The 20,444-nt window shown below is 41.4% G+C and overlaps 1 protein-coding gene across 1 annotated transcript in view; it reads left to right on the forward strand.

Annotated features, from left to right (window-relative positions):
• PRR12 (proline rich 12) overlaps window positions 1-20,444 on the forward strand; it is a 638,795-nt gene that overhangs the window by 468,405 nt on the left and 149,946 nt on the right. The window contains exons 10-11 of the mRNA XM_085616148.1: window positions 4,980-5,105; window positions 5,666-5,763. Of these exons, the coding sequence (XP_085472274.1) occupies window positions 4,980-5,105; window positions 5,666-5,763 (224 nt within the window). The remainder of the gene's footprint in view (window positions 1-4,979; window positions 5,106-5,665; window positions 5,764-20,444) is intronic.

Consider the following 20,444-nt stretch of genomic DNA (forward strand, 5'->3'; position numbering starts at 1 on the left):
ACTCTGCTTCCACCTCCACCTCCTATGGACATACCTGCCAGAGCTGTCACACAACAAATGGTCCTGCCGTCACCTGGGGACATGGAGGATGAAAACTCGGATTTGGAAGGAGGAGACAATGGAGGCTTTGATGAATCAGGCAAATGTATCTTACCCAAGAATGGTGATAAATTACTAGTTCATCCAGAATCACCTCATGGAAAACATGACCTGTTTTCATGAAGAGGGTGTTTAAGAAATTCAGTCTCCAAATGGATTCCATGTAGCAGCAGTGCTTACTTAACCTTTAAGGAACAGCCATGCAAAACTATACAGCCCATACTCCTACTGGCCATTGTAGGGTCAGAAGGCCTAAAATTGATGAGGACGCCACCTACAGTTCCAGTGATGATACCCTGTTTGAACAAACTAGTACAGGGCCCCAGACATGCCCCTTGTGTTCCTTACAAGCCTTCCAAAGCCGGACTCTTGTTATTTTGTTAGTGGTCCAATGCAGATCCAAGAACCCAATCACGCCATCATCAGCACCTCCTAACGGACAGCCGTACTGTGTAAGCAGTTGGGAAAGGAGTTTTCCTCAGCAGGCAGCACCAGAAAGCTCCAAGTCATGGTGTAAACCCTGTCTGTCAAGTAGTCAGTTATGGTCAAGCAATACAATCTCTGCTGGGCCTAAAGGCATCCTGCATAGGTTCGTTATCCTTTTGAAGACTCTGGATGGGACCTGTTGAACAAGAATTGGACAATTAATCAGAGGAAGCAAATGGACGGCTTCTGGGACAACATAGTCCAAATCTCAAGTCGGCTTAAGCAAGTGCTGCTATGATGGAGGTGCCCCACAAATCGGAATGCATGCCTCTCATTTCTTCCTGCATCATATCGAGTAGTGATAATGACGGATGCATCCATACATGCAGGAACTGTCGTCCAGAGGCTTCTGGTCAGATGCAGAAAAGATGCTCCAAATGAGTATCGTGCCTCTAGACCAGGCAAACAATAATTCAACCCAAAACTGGCAGATCATGTAGTTTTCATCAGGACAGACAACACAGTGTTGATGTTTTGCATTGCTAAGCAGGGAGGAAAGAGGTCCCAGCCTCTGTCCAAAGAGGCTCAGCTGCTACGGGACTGTGTCACTAGGTCGATATCACTGTGGATTACTACCACAATGCCAAAACAAACAAGCTGACACTCAGTCAAACACTATCACACTGCCATGAGTGGTCACTCCATGAGGATCAAGTATACAACATCTTCCAGAAGAGGGATCGCCCCACACTGAACTTCTTCGCCACTGGGAGCAACAAGAATTGCTGGTATTACGTCAGCCGGTTTGGCAGTCAGGAATCCAGGGCAATGTCTTTCGATCAAATGGTTCTATGTATCTGTACATGCCTTTCCTCCCTTTACCCTGACCCCTGGAGTACTAAGGAGGGCAAGATAGAACTCTGTATCATGATTCTCATCATAGCCACACCAATACTGGTACAACAAGCTCCTGAAACTATCCATACCTCCAGTGATCCTGCTGAAAATGTACCCAGGCTCCTCTCCATACACAACAGAGAGATACTCCATTACAACTTCAAATTGCTAACCCTGATAGCATGGTACCCTGCCACTTAAAGTTCAGTTATTTGATCTGTTGATGGAATGCAGAAACATCCTAATGTAGAGTACCAGCAACTGCGAAGAGTTAGAACACCAAGTGGCATCACTTCTGGGTCTGGTTCAAAGGCGAAGGATTCTGCCTAGTGTCTATACAACCCCACCAAATACTTTCATATTTGCTGGACCTTGCCAAGGGTGGTCTTAAGTACTTGTTATTAAATGTCTATCTTGCGGCAGTATCAAGTAAGACACCTTGTCCACTCTTTTCTCACAAAGAATCACAAAATAGCTTATGAAGGGACTTTTGAGAGCATTTCCTCCTGTACAGCGCCCTCTGTACCTAGGAGCTCAACACTGTCTTGATGCAGCTTATGTTGCCTCCCTTTGAGCCGATCCATAAAGCGCATCTAAAGTTTACCTCCTGGAAGACTGCCCACATCCTGGTGCGTACATTCGCAAGGGGAGTAGGAGAGATGCAAGCAAAGAACCCTTTCTCCTCTTTACAAGGAAAATAGTCATTTTACTGGCCAACCCTAAATTCATTAAGGTTCCTACTGATTTCCGTCTGAATGAGCGTTTCTTCTACTCTAATTGTTCCCAAATCCAACATCATCAGTGGAAAATCTGCACTTGCTAGATGTATGGAGGTGAATTCAATTTTACATGGACAAGATAAAACATATGTTCATTTGACAAACTGTATCTTTCGGCCAGCAAGGAAGGGGTCTATTCTTGTCCAAGTAAGGGATAGCTCATTGGCTGTTAGCCTGCATCACCTTCAGCCACAGCAAAGCGAAGCGTCCACTCCAGGGTAGAGTGAGGGTGCATTCCACCAGGAGCATGACAACGACTGCTGTGCTATACACTGGTGTGCCTTTATAAGACATCTGCTCTGCACCCACTTGGAAAAGCAGGCACCCGTTCATGAAGAAGTACTCCTTCGGTGTGAAAGCAGCAGCATGGGGGCAGGCAGTTCTTCGCACCTGTTTCAGGAAAGGCGAGCCTGCTTTTCTCTGTATTCTAAATGTTTTGCACTGCTTACTATTCTCATTCAAGCATGTGAATATATGAAAGATCCGGTGAAGAAATTAATTACATAGCTGCATTTATTCATAGACTACCCTCCCGCCTCCATAGATAGATATAACTCTCCTCATAATTGATATAAAACCTGACCTGTGGTGGTCTCTAGATGCAGTTGGGGAGCTAAACAATTCCACCTCATTGGCTAAAGTTTGGGTTGTTTCAAACGAGGTGGATGTGTTGCTAAATAAACAATGTTGTTTTAACACTGTTTACTGCTATTTAAAGTTACCCAGGATTCACAGCCTGACAACGGAGAATGATTCAGGCATGTGACTATATGAAAGATACCCACATTGGAGAACTGGAGTTGCATGTAAGGAACTAATTTCTTATGATACCATTCCCTTTTCTGAAACCTCTTAAATTATTCAGGACAGAGAGGCAAACATTTTTTTTGATCGTGAACGTCTCGATTCGTTTGCATCTGCAAAAATGCTTTTTTCAAATGTACAAAGTGCGATTCGGTAACTTGTTACCGAATCACAATTTGCATGAGTGAATCGGTATTTGGGAGGTACGCGTTTTGGCCGTCCCTTCCAAATAGAGAATCGGTCTGGTATATATTACTGTTTTGCAACCAAATTCCAGTCGCAAAACAGTAATACTTTACAGATATTTTACAAGTGATGGTAACAGATTCTCAATTGGGCCCGTCCCCTTTGAGAATGTTGAAAAATATTTTTAAGAGAAAGCAGTTGTCCACAGACCATGGCCTACTCTTAAAAAATGTAACTTTAGATTTTATTTGTTTCTTCTTAAACACATCCCATTTTCCTATAACGAAAATGAGTTGCATTTAAAAATAAAAATATTGCTTTATTAAAAAGCAATCACAGACATGGTGATCTGCTGACCTCCTCAGGCCACCATCCCTGTAATGGATGCGATTCCTAATGGATTGCAAATTGTGACCTACCTCATTAATATTCTGACGTAGGTCGATTTGCGACCTTGTAGGAATAGCTGTTTGGGAATAGAAGTACTTCTTACATTAGGAAATTGGTATTCCAAATGTTTGTACATCTAGTCCCTGGTGTCTTTCATATGAAAGAAATAGTATAGTTGCATGTATTAAAAAGATTCAGAAAATAGTGCGAAACTCAACACATCAATAGGCAGTTAGTAATTTGTTGCAAAAAGATATTAGAATCAGTTTGGTGTCATTCAAATTTAAAAAAAAGTTGCCTTCACAATCTGTAGATAAATGTAGAGATTTTCTATTTTTCATGTAATGACCTTTAGTGTGCAAAAAAATAAATGTTTGTATATAAATCTCCTTTCTTCTCATCACTGTTCGTTTGGAAAAATAGAAATGAGAAGAATAAAAGGGAAGTTTTCATGTTCGCTGATTTGTTTGCAAGTGTAATAATGCTCCGACAACTGCCTTTCACCTTGACTGCTAGCTGTGGCAGCAGGTATTGACATCCCAACTTGGCTGTAAGAATGTATTACTGTTGAGCAGCTACGTCATTTTGTTGTTACAGATGACGAGAGATGTCATAAATCGCTTGTAATAAGGAAATTGACTATACTATTTTTTATAAAGATATAGAAAGCTCCCATGTATTATGTATTTAATGAAAGTAGTTTGGGTTTGAAGGAGTTTACTGCCGACCCTACCCTCATACCCTACCCACTCCCTGTAAAAAAGAAAAAAAACATTACTAAATAACATTATAAATATGGATACAAAAACAGGCATTTGAGGTGAGTAGTTTTAAAGTGTTGGAGATGATGCCCTCCATATGAAAAAGCAGCTGCCACCAAAAGATTATCTGGGTTCCTTGACTGCAAAGAGAGGGGGGGGGGGTGTGTATATATATTATACATACTTTTATTTATACTATTTATGTAACAGGAAACAAACAAAAATGTGTAGGATTACCACAAATTGCTAAATCAAGTAAATATCAAAATGTTAAAAATAAAACGTTGAGGGAAAAAATAATTGAATATTTAAAAAAAACAAAATGATGATCTAAATAATTGTAATCCAAAATTATGGAGGTCTAACTAGCAACATAGAAACAAAATATGCCTTCTTTTGTTACTGATAGGTCCTGCAGTGACCATTTAGCTCGACTTCTTTTTTTCTTAAAGGTAGCACAGGTTCTAGTACTGAGTCACAGAGCGTAATTCTACCATGTTTATAGTGGTAACGGCGTTACATGGTCTTTGACAGGTGTGCCACCTATGCCAATTTATTGTGAGTTTTCTACATTGCTTTTCACGGAGGTGCTTCAGGTTTTATTTTTACTCTTGCCATATGGTCTCTTTCTTTGCAGAGCGAATTCCTGTGGGTCGGGTGCTGAACACGCGTGCCATGAAGGAGATGTACAGAAGCTACGTTGAAATGCTGGTCAGCACTGCATTGGACCCTGACATGATACAGGCTTTGGAGGACACAAGTGGTGCGTTTACAGGCATGATTAGCTCACCATAGACAGGAAGTGGAACTGCTGCTAAGGCCTTCTCTGCTGCTCGGGTCACCTCCCTAGTCCATTAGAATGTCTAACTCTCATCCGTCTGCCAACTGATTTCCCTATTTATTGCCAGAGAGCTAAAACACTCTCTACCACTACAGCTAGATTCTAGTCCACTACAGGAGGAATGGGCACCCCATCTGCAGGAAAACCACAACCATTATCGAGTTTGGAGCCACCTCCACTTCCATAGGTAGACCTCCATTGCTGTCAGAGCTAGGATCTTCCCCACCTCCTTGGCTTGAGCCACTTCAGCTCCTAAAGATAAAACTGCCTACATTCCCTCAGGCTGGACTTGAACCATCTGCACTGCTAGAGGCACCTGCAATTTTGTTAACCTTACATTGCCCAAAGCACACAGGAGCCCTCTCCTCCTGCTCCCCTTCCGTTACAATCCCAAGGAAGCAGTTACTCATTTCACAAGAGCATTCATAGCATTAGAGCGTTTGCAACATAAGAGTGATTGTGGCCTTGTTTGTTTTGAGCAGACGAGCTGTACCTGCCTCCCATGAGAAAAATCGATGGCATCCTAAATGAACATAAGAAGAAGGTTCTGAAGAAGATGTCTCTCACTTCTTCCATTCAGGTACGAAGAGAACTTGTTTCAGGTAGTACGTTTATAAGCACACATTCTGTTCCTTGCCTTGCGTTCAACCCTTCTGTATGATTATACACAGAATTCTGCTCAGGGTGCTGCAAGGACAATGGATTTAACGAGTACAGTACTTAATAATTACGGAGAAATAACATTCCATTATGCAACAAATCTAGGTGTACCTGTGCATGTTGACCACTATATTGGTCATGGAAATCCAGTTGACAGAGAGTGTGCATAATTTGACCGATTCTAATCTCGTCCTTAGCAGGGGTTCTGTGTTCGCCATTAGATTTGTTTTAATGATAAAAAACAAGAAGATGAACACTCGCAGCATAGATTTGAAATTTCTGGGAACACCTTGAATGACGCTTTTGAGCACAGGGTTGTTAGCCCAACGCCCAGGACATTTTGTTTGGTGTCAAGGGCAACAGGGTTTCAAGTGTATTTTGTCCTTGGGACAAGTGGGCCCAACCCCGTGCAGCATAAACCCTTTGGCTGCCAGTTTGCAGTACCACATTATGGCTCAGGGAAGGGCACTGTCTGCAGCTAAGGTAATATTGTTGTCCATATATTAATGTTGTTCAAACATGTATTTATGGTTCTTTAATTGAAAGCCTTAATTATTAGGGTGAGCTCTCTAAGTAAATGTTGTTAGCTCTGACTGCACTACGGACAGTAGTTCCAGTATAAAAATGTGTGCACACATTTCTAAAGTTTAGCAATATGAGGCGATATATAATGCTCTTAGAATGCTCTCTGATTTGATGCAAATATTTGCAGAAGCTTGAAAGCAAAATTGATGATGATTTTCCTTCAAAATAAAATGTTCATTAAAAAAATGAAAGCAGGAAAAAAAACATTTTGCTGAACTACTGTAAAATTTCAGGTACCATTTCTTTCCAGCATAATTTAGTAACATGTGTTGATGCATTCTAGTATTTACCAAAAATAATCATAATGGAAAATCAGTGTAACCAGTTTCAATAAGATTAGGAAACAAAAATATACCAGTATTGGCAAAGCCAGTGGGTCTGAAATTGGTGGTCAGCTTTTTAGTTTTTAGCACACACAGGACAGGAGTGTCTATTATCTACACATCTGTTATCATTGATAATATTATTAATCTTTTTTTAGAAACTTCATATTTCCATCATTGATGATGCCCAGACATCATAATTAATATAGACCAAATATATAATACGATAGTATCAAAGATATATGTTTTTATTTTATGTTAAACTCCAATTTATTTATTCCAACCCTCCATCTTCCTCATCAGAAGTGAATTCATTATGAGCAATTATATTGCTCTTCCATGGATCCAAAGTAACAGCTACCATCTACCGGGTCACTCTGATACTATCGTCTGGGATCCACTCAATTACAGCGCAAAGCATAACTAGAGATGATACACCTAGTTTTGAGCATTTACTTACAACCCTGATGAAGTCAGTTTAGGACGAAACGCACTGACTGGGCTGAAGTCGTCTTTACATCTACAAAAAGAATAGAAATAAATCAAGATTTGTTCATCAAGATTCTGTGACTTCTGTGTATTACTAATGTACAATGGATAATTTATATATTTGGTCTATATTAATTATGATGTCTGGGCATCATCAATGATGGAAATTTGAAGTTTCTAAGAAAAGATTAATGATATTATCAATGATAACACATGTGTAGATAATAAACACTCCTGAGTTTGTTTCAGTGTAACAAGGTTCGTGCCTTCATGCATTTTAGGCCTGCCATATGATTGTAACTTGTATGTTTTTTCTTGTTTTGAGAAAACTGGCAGAGTTATGGCCCTCCAGCAGATGAGAATCTGACGACATTTGTTATAAAGGTGCAGCCAAGTTCAGGAATGGATCTGTTTGTTTGCTCAATACCGTTATCTAGTTGAAGGGGAGGGCTCGTGGGGAATGTATGTTTCCGGCAATATTCTGGAAGTTATGTGGTCTCCCGGTGCCGAGCAAACCAACAATCGATTGTCACGAACAAAACGTGGCATGCAATTTTGTATTTTTTATTAATTATGTGGTTCTAATAACCATCCTTTCTTCTGGAGGATGCGACACAACCTGCCTCTTTTAATATTCGCGCTGTATGCGGAAGTCAGCGAGACTGAGCATTCCCGTGACCCTTCCCTCAGTAGGTCAGAGAGATTGTGAGAAGTTGGCCTGGCATATGCTGTTCCTAGTTATAGGGACACCTTGCACCAGTCCAATTCGACTCTTATTGATGATAGGTTTAAGACAACCTTTAAAGAAAGCTATCCTAGTGGTAGCTGTGGAGAGCAGCCTTCAGGCTAAGTCTTGAAGGAGTGTTAAGCTTATTGTTTTACCATAATAACCTCTTGAATAACCAAATGAAAGAGTAGCCCACACAGGTATATATATAAAATATATGTATTTATTCTAGACAGAATCCCACAGTCACTTTATGTGACTGGTGGCAAAGTTGCACTTCAAACAAGCATTTATAAGCACAATAAATAGCACAGAAATCAATGGGCCCCGGGGGGGACCAAACCATATACTAAAATAGTGGTATAAGAACCACGACAATTCTACAGACAATGCCTAGGGCATTCAGGATCGCTTGCCCCTTCAGAATCCACCCACTGTTAAGAGGAAGGGGACCCACGGGAGACGCGTGCAGCACAAGAAGTTGCTATCGGGATCGCAATGTTAGTCTATGGAGAATGTCGCGGTTGAATATTTAAAGATTAAAGACACTTCTAGCAGGAGTACAAAGTTAAGGCTTGAGACTTAAGGCTTTGGAGAGCCCACTACCACGGGAGTACCGAAGTACCACTGTTACCTGCCCCAGGGAAGCCGGGTGCATAGGTCGATTCTGGTGTCGGGTCGCGGGCTGATTTTCAATGGAAAAGTAGTCCAAACTGCTGCTAGCCAAAAGCGTCGATGATGTCGTGAAGATCTAAGATGTAGAAAATGTAGAGAAGAACCTGAAAGCAGAGGGGACAGAGTCTGGGTCACGGCACAGTGACCAGGGAGCTCACAGGAAGGAGCTCGTGGATGTCGGGTGCTTCAGGTAGAGATGGGTGCAGCTTGGCTCTGCAGTCACGGGCTCCGGGAGGCTTCAAGGAAGGCCAGCTTCTGGAGGGCGACTGTCCCACGTCGGATGAGGGTCGCTGCGGTGTTAGTGTCCCGATTGGATCCACTAAGCCTTGGCAACCGCAACCCACGCGAGATGAACAAAGCAGCTGCTGGTGCAGACCCACGAGGTCTGAGGGTGCTCTCCTTTGGGGAGAGCGTAGAGCAGGCCTGGAGCAACCAGGGGAACTCTCATGTTCAAAGATAGACCTCCGCTAGGGCCCACAAGTCGAGAGACAAGGGACCGCGGGAGGCAGCAATTTGGAGTGCGTAAAAGGGCACCCACGGGCCACCGGAGGGGGCTAGGGCGCTGGTCTTTGGCACAATTGCTGTAGAGTGGTTGGCTCGTAAACGGGCCAAAGCACAACTTCCCCACTGGTCAGGGTCGTGTGCTATGCAAGAAGAGGCCGGGGTCTCGGGGATCTCGGCACCCACGCGGTCCACGGTGCCCAAACTCGTTGAGCACACTCACTGGCCTCTGGGATGCGCTGGAAACCCACCTCAAGGGTTCTGGAAGACGTCGAAGTTCGTGAGAGCAGCAAAGTTCCAACCGGGTCACTTGCAGTGTTTCAGGTGCCTGCCAAGCAGGGGGATAACTCCTTTATCCCAAGGGAGATTTCTTCAGTCAGCTGGGCAGCAGCTCGTCGAAGGTCGGTTCTGTAAAGTTCCAAAGTAATCTGAGGCTCTGGGGCCACGTTATTCACCTTTATCCCCAAGATTAGGGGAGTGTCCAGAGTAGTGTCCACCAATGGCTGGTGAGGCGGGAAAGGGTGGCTACACCCTCTCCCCTTTGTGTGTTTCCCGCCTGGGCGAGGGGCAGGATGCCCCTGAACCGGTTCCAAGCGGTGTATGCAGAATTAGGTCTCTGCAGCTGCCTACGTGCAACTCTGAAAGGACATTTGGTGCACCCACCCTGTTCCAATCCACATTATCCTGTCTGGGGAGATGCTAGCACCTCCCTGCCACAGGAGCCCTATTGTCCAGCTGGCGAGGCTGGGGTTTTCCCCAGCAACAGCCAGCCAGGGTCGTGTAGGTGGCGGGCAGTAGCCGTTTTGTGTAACTTGTGCACTTTTAAATTGGTGTCTAAATTCTACCGCTTTTCCCATATCGCCCTTCTAGCAAGGGGGAATCGTACCCTCATGCCCATGGCTGGACTGGGGGTATGATTCCTACATGTTTGACACCAAACACGATATGCTTCTGTGTAGCCATTCTCAAGTTATCGCGATGACGCGATTTACTTATAATGCGGTTAAGAGTATATGGTATGGCTACACTACAAACAACCCAGTAACGATTTTACGAAGGTTGCAGAGAGGCCCTACTCATGTAGGGGTCCCCCCTCACACATACCTTAGCACCCTGCCCTGTAGGATTACCAGGGCCTGCTATAGGGGTGACCTATGAGAGTATATGTGTTGTAATGGTGTGGGATATAGGGTACCTACATCCCTGTAAGGGGTGCTAGCACCACCTTACCCAGACTACAGTAGTGGTCTGGTGGTGTCAGTTTGTATGGCTGTCCCAGGGTGGCACAATAAATGCTGCAGCCCTGGTAGGCCTACTGGGGGACCCATGCCCTGGGTACCTAAGGTACCATCTACAAGGGACTGGTAGGGCATGCCCAGCATCCAATTAGGTTTGTACCTAGTGTACTCACATCAGTTTTAGGGAGAAAGCAGATAGGCTGGGGTCCTGGATAGCAGGATCCCAGCCAGACTAGTCAAAAACCACTCAAATACCAGGCAAAAAGTTGGGGGCAACCATTAGTCAGATTCCACTCTCCTACAGAGATCCTTTGCCCCACACACGCTTGATTGCTACAACCACAATGTCAACTTCACTCGACACAGGAGAAATATAAAGGGAGGTCTTATCAACTCACATGCTTTTATTTGTTTACATTGTCTGTGGCCCGCGTGCTGGTCTCCCTGGCTGAAGTGCCTTGGGCTCACTTGGAAATCATGGTTCTTGCAGGATGCACTTATTTATAGGAGCAACCACTGATGTTTCTTATCGAATTTCAATTAGAACTTTTAATGACCTTAAATAATTACAACGTGTTCCGAGCCCCAAAACATAATGTCACATTCGGCCAGGGTTATCAGTTTACCTAAAAGCACCTTGGATACTATGATTTTTTGCCTTGCTTTCATGTTGCATCTTTGTGCCGCTTAACTCTTTGTAATGGTTTTGTTTGGCAATTTTTTACTTCGCGAATATAAATGAATAGTTTTTCACTACATGTAGTCCAGCGCCAAACGACTCTCACTGTAACTGGATTTTACAGAAACCCGTTTTAACTGGTCAATGCAATTTAACATGGACATTACAAGTAACTCGGGGGGATAAATTAAGGCCATTTCCTTTTAAGTGTGTTATTTTCACAACACGAAGGCTGTTTGAAGTCTATGGAACAGGCGCTGTGTAGGAGCGAATGTAACTGAAGACGAAAATAGGTGGTTTGAGGTGACAAATTCAGCTTTCTTTGTTGTACTTCATGCCCTTATTTTCTGCTGTGTTGCAGCCAAAACATCTTAAGTAAATATTATTTAAGGTAGATTTTGCTCAGGTCGTCTTCTTTGCATCATTTCTGCAAAGTTTCAAAAGCCTGACAAGTGGGGCTTATGCTCTTCAAGCACACTTTCATGGACGTGACTGGAGTGATAAAATCCTGGCGGGGGAGGGGGGAGATCGATGGCAGACTAGGGAAACGGATAACCTTTGATGGGTCTTGTGTCCCGCTCTGCAGGCATTGGGGTTTGTGTCAGACAAGTGGTTGTAATATGCCTTTCAGGGCTATAATCGCTCACGGGCAGATTTAAAATTCTGTTTTTATGCCTCAGTTCAGACACTTTTCTTGTGGTTCTACATTTAAATATAGAACCCTCTTGTGAAGACAGTAGAGAAGTTAACAATCCTTTTTTCCCCTCTAGTATTTGTTATCATAATGCCGCCCAGGAAGAAGAAACACGCCACAGATGCAAGCATGTATTCCTAAATTAGACTGCATTACCCAGTGTGTAGTAATTGTATAGCTATTCAATTCCTGGCGTCACAGCACCCGGATAATGTGATTGAAGACTAAACACTTATAATATCCCAAGGTAAGACCTGTTGGCTATGCCAATGCTTGTTTTGTAAAGGCAGAAGCAACAAACTATATTGCCTCTTGTTTTTGCAGCATGAAATCTCTTCTAGATTCACATGCTGTGCATATTCCGCCATCTAGTGGTTTGGATTCAGAAATTACTACTTCTTTAAACTTTTTCTTTTTTGGTTCTTTCTCTCCTCTTGGAGATGGGTGTGCCTGGCAAAACCTGATGTCTCCAGAGTAGGCTATTAAAACCACATTTTGTGGCCATGACTTCAGAGTATTTTTTTCACTATGGAGCTCGGAGGGACCTACTATGCTGTAGAAAGAGACCGAGGGAATAAAAACCCAAGAACTAACTTCATTAACATGAATTGCAGGAATAATGTTGCTGGACGGGAATATCCTGATTTTGGGTGTTGGAGATGTCGAGCCACTTTCAGTCTGTCATAAATACTTTTTTAATTGTGCTCAGACAATGCTCTCTGCAACCATCCAGCAACAATTAATGTCTGCCCCTTGCAAATGCAGTATTGTAGCTTGTTTAAATAGAAAAAAAATCTGTGATAGAGCAACAGTGGTGTTGCTTTAACACAGAATAAGGATAATCAAACCGAAAGTAAGCTTTATAACTTATTTGCAGTTGTACGTCTTTTGGTGTTGATTGGACCAGTGACGATCACACTGGTAGGTACTGTAAAGCGCTGTTTAATAGCATTTTAGAGCTAACCGACTTTATTTTCAAAGTGTAATGTTTAAAGTTAACTTTAACAAAGTTTTCATATGTGCTGAATACGCAAACCTAACTTACGCTTTTCTAGTACCTTAATTATGATGGCTGGCTTCAGTGTGTACAGTCACATTTGCTACTTTCCGCACAAGACTGCTAGAGGCTCCTTAACAAAATGTATTATAACCTCATAAATCAATCGTCTGTGCCAGAGCCAGCCTCATCTAAAAGGAATGCAAACACTCCCCTGCTCTGTTTAACAGAAGATAAAGAAACACTATTGAAAAGCTTTGGTAAATTCATTAGGTTTCGCCAGTGTGATAAATAATAAGCTTCTTTTTGTTATAAGTTGTATCCTGGTGAGTAGTAGTGCAATATAAGTTACTGAAACTCCGTTAAAGTGTTATGACTTGTATATCGAGAAAGGCAATATATTATGTTGCTACTGGTGGCATAATAGAGTGGGGAGATTAGGTAAATTGGGGAGGACAAAGAAGAAGAAAAACACATGAACCCAATAAGTACTGTGTAAATGCAGATGAGGCCGGGGACCGTAATTAGGCGAGACTGTGCCTTGTGTCTCTGGCTGCACCTTGCTCTGACTGGAAAGACATCTTGCAGCAGTAAATGCTGAGTCATGCCATTGGGGTCCATTGTGTGCCTCTTCACAGAAGACTAAGGGCCATATGTAGGTCATTTCTATTTACCGATTCCTAAATACAGAATTTTACCAATTCGGTATTTAAGAATCGGTAAATAGAATGTAGGTAAAAAAATCGGTAGATTTTACCGATTCGGTAATATTCGTTATTACCGATTCGGTATTTACCGAATCGGTAATAAGGCATACCTTCCCATTCATTCCTATGGGCCTGGAGGCCCATAGGAATGAATGGGAAGCCATTCTCTATTACCGATTCGGTATTTACCGAATCGGTAATAGGGGGAGCATATTCAAGGGTGGCAGGGTGTCACATTGACACCCTGTTGCACCCCTGAATCGTGCATGTGTGCACATGTGGCGCACATACATGCTCTAAGGGCATGTATGTCTGCCACATGGCACTTTTAAAAAAAACACAAAATTGCTTTTGAAAAGGTATTCGGTATTTACCATCAACTTGTAGTTGGTGGTAAATAACGAATCCTTAAACCAAAAATGCACTCACTTGAGTGCTCCCTACATAGGATTTAAGGATTCGGTATTTTACCGATTTCTTAAAATACCGATTCGGTAAATTACTGAATCCTTAAAACCTGCCTCCTACATTAGAAAGGGCTAAATACCGGTCGGTAACGGGAAAATTACCGATTTTCGGCCGTTACCGACCGCTATTTAGCTATCTACATATGGCCCTTAGTGTTCATCCCTATATTTTGAGTGGAAAAAACTTAAAAGGCCCATATATTAGTTTATTGGATATGCGCAAATGATGTAAAAAAGATGGGAGCTGTATCTGTATCCCATGGGGCACAGGGTCAAGGCTGATTTGCATATGGATGGGTCCAAACTGGAATGGCACGGTGAGCTAAAAACCGATGAATTTAGGCCCAGATCTCTGTACTGGGGTGAATGTATGAAATTGCTCTGCACTCTGTCCATCAATAGTTCTTTTTGCATTTGTCACCCGAGTGGGACGGGTATGCTCAGACGTGAGTCCCATGCTCTCCATGCCACTGGAATCAAGCTATCCTGGCTGAAGAGGGGTGAAACCCCGAAACCGGTCCTAGGATGCTTGTTTCCAGTCCAGGGAGGATCTGGCCTGGCAGTTCAGGCTGGACTGTTCCCATGGGGCACAGGGTCAAGACTGATTTGCATATGGCTGGGTCCAAACTGGAATGGCATGGTGAGCAAAAAAACGATGGCTTTAGGCCCAGATCTCTGTACTGGGGTGAATGTATGACATTGTTCTGCATTCTGTCCATCAATAGTTCTTTTTTGCAGCTGTATCTGTGGAAACAGGAAAAGAAAATGAGGGGGGAAGCTACGAGGTGTGACCAGAGAAGAAGCTGCAAGACACGGGGAGGAGAGCCGGCCTGCAGATGCACTCGTAAGAAGTGCTTGTTAAGAAATTAAAACAAGCAACACCAGTGAAGAGGCTAAGTGCTAGGTGACCTTCTGGAGGGAGCTCTGTGCTCTTGGCTTTGTCCTAGAAAACACACTAAAGAGGCGAGAAGAGATTGTGGTGAAGCAGTCGGAGCTGCCGACTTCGGACCTGAGAACCGGGGTTCATGATTCGGCGTCGGCTCAACATCCTGTGATTGTGGGCAAATAATTTAATCTCACTGCAGCTACAAAAATATAATGTGTAATTGAACTGGTGTTCATGTAAAGCGTAAAAGGACATTTTACTAAACTACTAGCATGAGAATTTAACTCATTATAAACGCATAACAATTACCTCTCGCTCATACGAAAAACCTCTGAAAATTTGGTGAAATCAAACTACGTGCTCCAGGCTGTAAAATGTGACACACACACACACACACACATATATATATATATATATATATATATATATATATATATATATATATATATATATATATATATATATATATATATATATATATATATATATATATATATATATATATATATATATATATATATATATATATATATATATATATATATATATATATATATATATATATATATATATATATATATATATATATATATATATATATATATATATATATATATATATATATATATATATATATATATATATATATATATATATATATATATATATATATATATATATATATATATATATATATATATATCTCCTGAAAGTCGCGGGGGCTGAGATAAAAGGGGGGTCCCAAAACGCGTTTTGCCCATGCATTTTTCCATAGGTCCTTTAGACAGAGCTACAGCCCGAACGGCTGAACAGAATTACTAGAAATTTGGCAGAGAGGTAGTCCCTATGTCAAGGAAGTGCCTTTTGTAGGTTTGGTGTAAATCTGTTCAGTAGATTCTGAGAAAATAGCCTTTAAATCAATATATATATCTGAGCCCGCTTACCGTACGCGTACGGTGGCGTGCGCGATTCTGATTGGCTCTTAGATCTTAGTAAACATTCGAATCGGCCGAAACCAGGAAGCGGCGTCCGCCATTTTGTCTCTCGCACTGAGTGTTATTTATCAAACATGATGCCCAAAAACATGTTACGGGGCTGTTTTGACAACTCCCTCCCACATAGTCATGTTGAGGGAGTCCCCAAACATCCCCCAAGAGCAAAAACGGTTTTATTTTTTTTTCGGCAATTTCGCCGAGTACGCTTACCGTACGCTTACCGTAAGCGTACGGTACAAAATAGAAATAAAAAAAACACTATCCACACTTACCCCACCCCCTGTGCTTTTGGTGGCCGTAGCCCACCAAATGTACAGGGCTTATTACATCAGTAAAAAAACTATATTTTGGCAACATGAAATTATAAAATCGAAATAAAAAAAACACTATCCACATTGACCCCACCCCCTGTGCTTTTGGTGGCCGAAGGCCACCAAATGTACAGGGCTTATTAAAGTTGATAAAAACCGTGCACGGAACGCACTGCGTTAAGTGGGCGCGCACGCCTCGAATGGCGTAAAGTAACTTAGCATTTAAAAAACCGTACAAATTCACTGAAAAAACCATAGGTTTCACACACGTTATAGTTAGGAATTAGCATTTAAAAAACCTTGCAAATTCACTGAAAAAACCATAGGTTTCACACATGTTATAGTTAGCGGAAATTTTACTGATAAAAAACCAATGAAATTGCCCCGTTATAGTTAGTGCTGGCAACTATAACTCACGCGACCGCAATCTTCTGCTGATGACATATGTGTCTTTATAAAAAAAAATATTTGTAATATATGTATAGCTAAAAATGTATGGAAGAAGACATGGGCAAATAAGTGTCTAAATACAGTATTAGCATCAGCAGAGGATTGCGGTCGCGTGAGTTATAGTTGCCAGCACTAACTATAACGGGGCAATTTCATTGGTTTTTTATCAGTAAAATTTCCGCTAACTATAACATGTGTGAAACCTATGGTTTTTTCAGTGAATATATATATATATATATTTTTAACTACGGCAGGCTATTTGTGGAGTTTTGCAGTGGTATCTCTTGGTTTTTAGCACTGTGTAACAGCTCGGGTGGACTAGGTAAACAGTTTGAAAGAGGTGTGATTTGGTTGGAAAGAGTGCTGCATAACAAAGGTGTAAAGCAGCCTTTCTTAGCTCTCGCAGCAAGACCCTGCCGATGCTGAAACCAAATCTGCCAAAAGGGTTGAGTTCCATGTTGGAAGAAGAGGGAGCGGAGGCCATGGAGGGGTCAAGGTGAGAGGAGTGCAAGCACCAACGATGAGAAAGCAAAGGCGACGTGGAAGGAAAAGCCCTTGCTGATTGATGCTGCTCGCACAAAGTGCATTTCGAAAGGGGACAAAGCTGTAAACTCATTTTCTCAAATTTACATGACGCCAGAACTCCAAGTTCTAAAAGTCGACAGCTGTAGTCATTGTAGAAGTCTTGTCTTGGGGATAGATGGTATAAACGCCTTAGAGTAATTGAAAATAAAATAATGTTTACTTGTTAAGCAGTTTTGGTAATTTGAAAATCCACTGAAACTAATTGGAGTCCTATGATGCAGTGAAATGGAATGTATTTAGAACATATGCCATCCTCGCTACACCTCTGCTTGATTTGCTAAAAGTGCTCTCCATTCAGACAACTGAAGAAAGCAAGGCTCTGAGAGAGGGAAGAGGATGTGGCTTTGCGGCCGGAGCTGCTGCCTTAAGAGCTGGGGAACCAGGTTCGAGTCTCTGCATCGGCTCAACGTCCTTTTAGCAAATCGCTTAATCTTCCCGTGCCTAGAAATATAAAAATATGTGAAGAACTCTCACCAAATAAAATAAAAAAATTAAATTCCATAAGTACAGTCACCAAGAAGTTAGTCAAAAAAAGCGTTGTGCTTGCACGTAATTAAAATAACAAAAAAGTTCAAGAGGATGGAAAGGAGTACTTCGGTCTCTGCACTGATAAGAAGACATGGAGAACAACAGGAAATGGTATGCCACAACCAATAGAAACAAAGGAAAAGTAAGTGGCAAGCACACAAACGAATGAAAAGGAAGGGCGAGATGTAAGCCGTTTTTAAGATTTATATTAAAGGCAATAGATTTCACAAGCAGTCGAAATTTATCACGAGCACACGCAAGCGAAACCTAAAAAGCGAAGTGAGTTTAAGCTAGGCCAGTACACAAACTCTAGAGCAGTTTAATGACCATGTGTTTTTCTTTCAAGATTCTGCTATGTTCTTTATTAACCACATAGATGGTGAACTTACAAGCTACCAGGAAATACGGAGAAACAATGGGAGGATTGGCTTGATCTATTTTTAGACAGACAGGAAAAAAAATGTGATGAACTAGATTTTACCCAACATGTATGTATGTGTGTCTGTGTAAATGATTCTAGGTATATATACGTAACTGCATATATATTTATAAAAACACACATCAATATTCGTTTGGGCACGTTCATTTTCAGTTTCCTTAACTAACAACAAGGGAAGCAATACTTCATGTAAGCAGCAAAGTGAAACAAAGGGCTTATGTTTCTTTTGCATTGCACTATCAAGGTAAACTGCCTTTTTAGTAAACTCTGGCACTATGTGATGCAGAACATTTTAATTTGTGTATATACTGGCATAAACAAAGATTTATTAGGCAATTGAAAAAATGCAGTGTTTCACACAGTGTCTTGACTAATACAGACAGTTCTACTTGCATTGTCAGAAGAATAACTCCATTGTTTTTACTGCTGAAACTAACATTGGCCATTTACAGTTCTTAAATTCAAAACAGGTGACAAGTTAAGAGGGCTTGCACAACTTTAAATAAGGCTAACTGCAATTGTGGGTCAGCAATCCTGCATTACTACAGACCTTAAGGGGTTACAAAAGAGAAAATAAATAAAATCAAATTTTTATATGAAAAAATACAAATAATGTAGTAAGCAAGGTGGTTATTACAAAGGAAGGGTATAATGTAGTGTCCCTCAGGGGACACTGTTGAAGTCAAACACTTTATAAAACCTCCTCAAGAAATTGCAAGAACAAATTGTATGGGGTGGGGCGTAGCATATAAATAATGATGTGCATGCTGCACAAAGCATGCTCAGTTAACTTACAACATGCTTGCTCACGTCACTTTTATTTACAAATCATTCTTAAAGAAAAAATCATGTAATGAAAGTGTTACACAGAGTAATCTCTGGCGAGAAGTGCTAAGGGTACACTTATAAAAATATAATTGAATAAATACAAGGATAACATGTTTAAGAAATTAACTATTGGCGACTTACATGTGCAATACATGCAGGAAAGATAACGTGGGGATCTTTATACAACACGTCTCTATAGTGTGATAAAGCAGTTCTAATTCCATACTGTGTGCAGCCATACTATGATGTGTTGAAACATGAAACAAGACATGATATGAGTCACTCGTTTTACCTACCCTTACTGTGCGGGTAAACAAGATTGCTTAATAATTCACGGTCAGCACAGGCACTTAACACCATCATCCTCCAATAGTGCAACTCTTTCAGTGGCAGTTAATTTGAAAATAATACATAATTTTCCATTTTTAAGACTACTAATTAAGAATAAATGTTCTCTTTTTTACAACACATCCTTAGAAGATTTCACTAGAGGTCTGATTACCCAACAGTACCCCTAGAATTCCTATCGACAAAGCCTTTTTAACTTCCTCTTGTCTAAACAGAATGGAAGGTGCACTCATTTCTTTTAATATACAACTTTGGTTTCAAGGTTTTACATACAATTTCGCTGAAGGTGTTAACCTTGGGCCAATCATTGTCTTCTCATAAGGGTGTAGGATTGGGACAAAGCATGCAGGTATGAAAACACAGTACTAACATTAAGTTAGTCTGACATCTGCTAGTATGCAGCAGGGATGAGAGTACCTTCTAGACAGAGTAAAGCCCAAAAAGGTTTAGGGTTGCATTCCGCAGCGGTTAGGATATTCATAACAAATGCAATCGCAAATTCAAATATACACCATAATGCCCATTATTACACCTCATCAGTACAAAGTTGTGGTAATGAAAGAAGGAAAGACTAACAATGTTACCCACACTATTTGAAGACCAATGTTGCCATCTCAGAAAAATATACCTAAAACCCTTTACAGTAAAGAGAGTCCTGTGCTGAGGTATACTCCACTACTGTGTCATAACCAAGGTAAAAGAATTATGGGCCATAAAGATATAAAGGTGATATTCTTTGGTGAAGGCACTGGGTCACGTTACAGAAATAACACAAAAATGGGCCACCACCTGACTTCAAAAGACGATTGGGTGTGTGTGAAACAAGTCAACGATTCAACTTCCATGGAGGGTCAATGTGGCAAAAAGCAGCCATACAGGTCAGCTAACAGTCCCCTGCAGCTTGACTTCCATGGAGATCAAGTCTGTGCAAAAGCAATCCACGACTCTGCTTCATCAGACGATTGAGTACATGTTTCGGACCACATCACAACCTCCAGGCAAGGCCAAAATGACTTTGAAAATCAGTCCACTTTTAATTTCTCTAAGGAGGCAAGACAAACTTCAAGAAGATAGTTATAAAGACAATACCTTAATATTATTCAAGGGAGAGTAGCACCCAATGCAGTCTGACCACCTCGAAAACAATTT

The sequence above is a fragment of the Triturus cristatus genome, chromosome 7, assembly GCF_964204655.1.
Source record: "Triturus cristatus chromosome 7, aTriCri1.1, whole genome shotgun sequence".
NCBI lineage: Eukaryota > Metazoa > Chordata > Amphibia > Caudata > Salamandridae > Triturus > Triturus cristatus.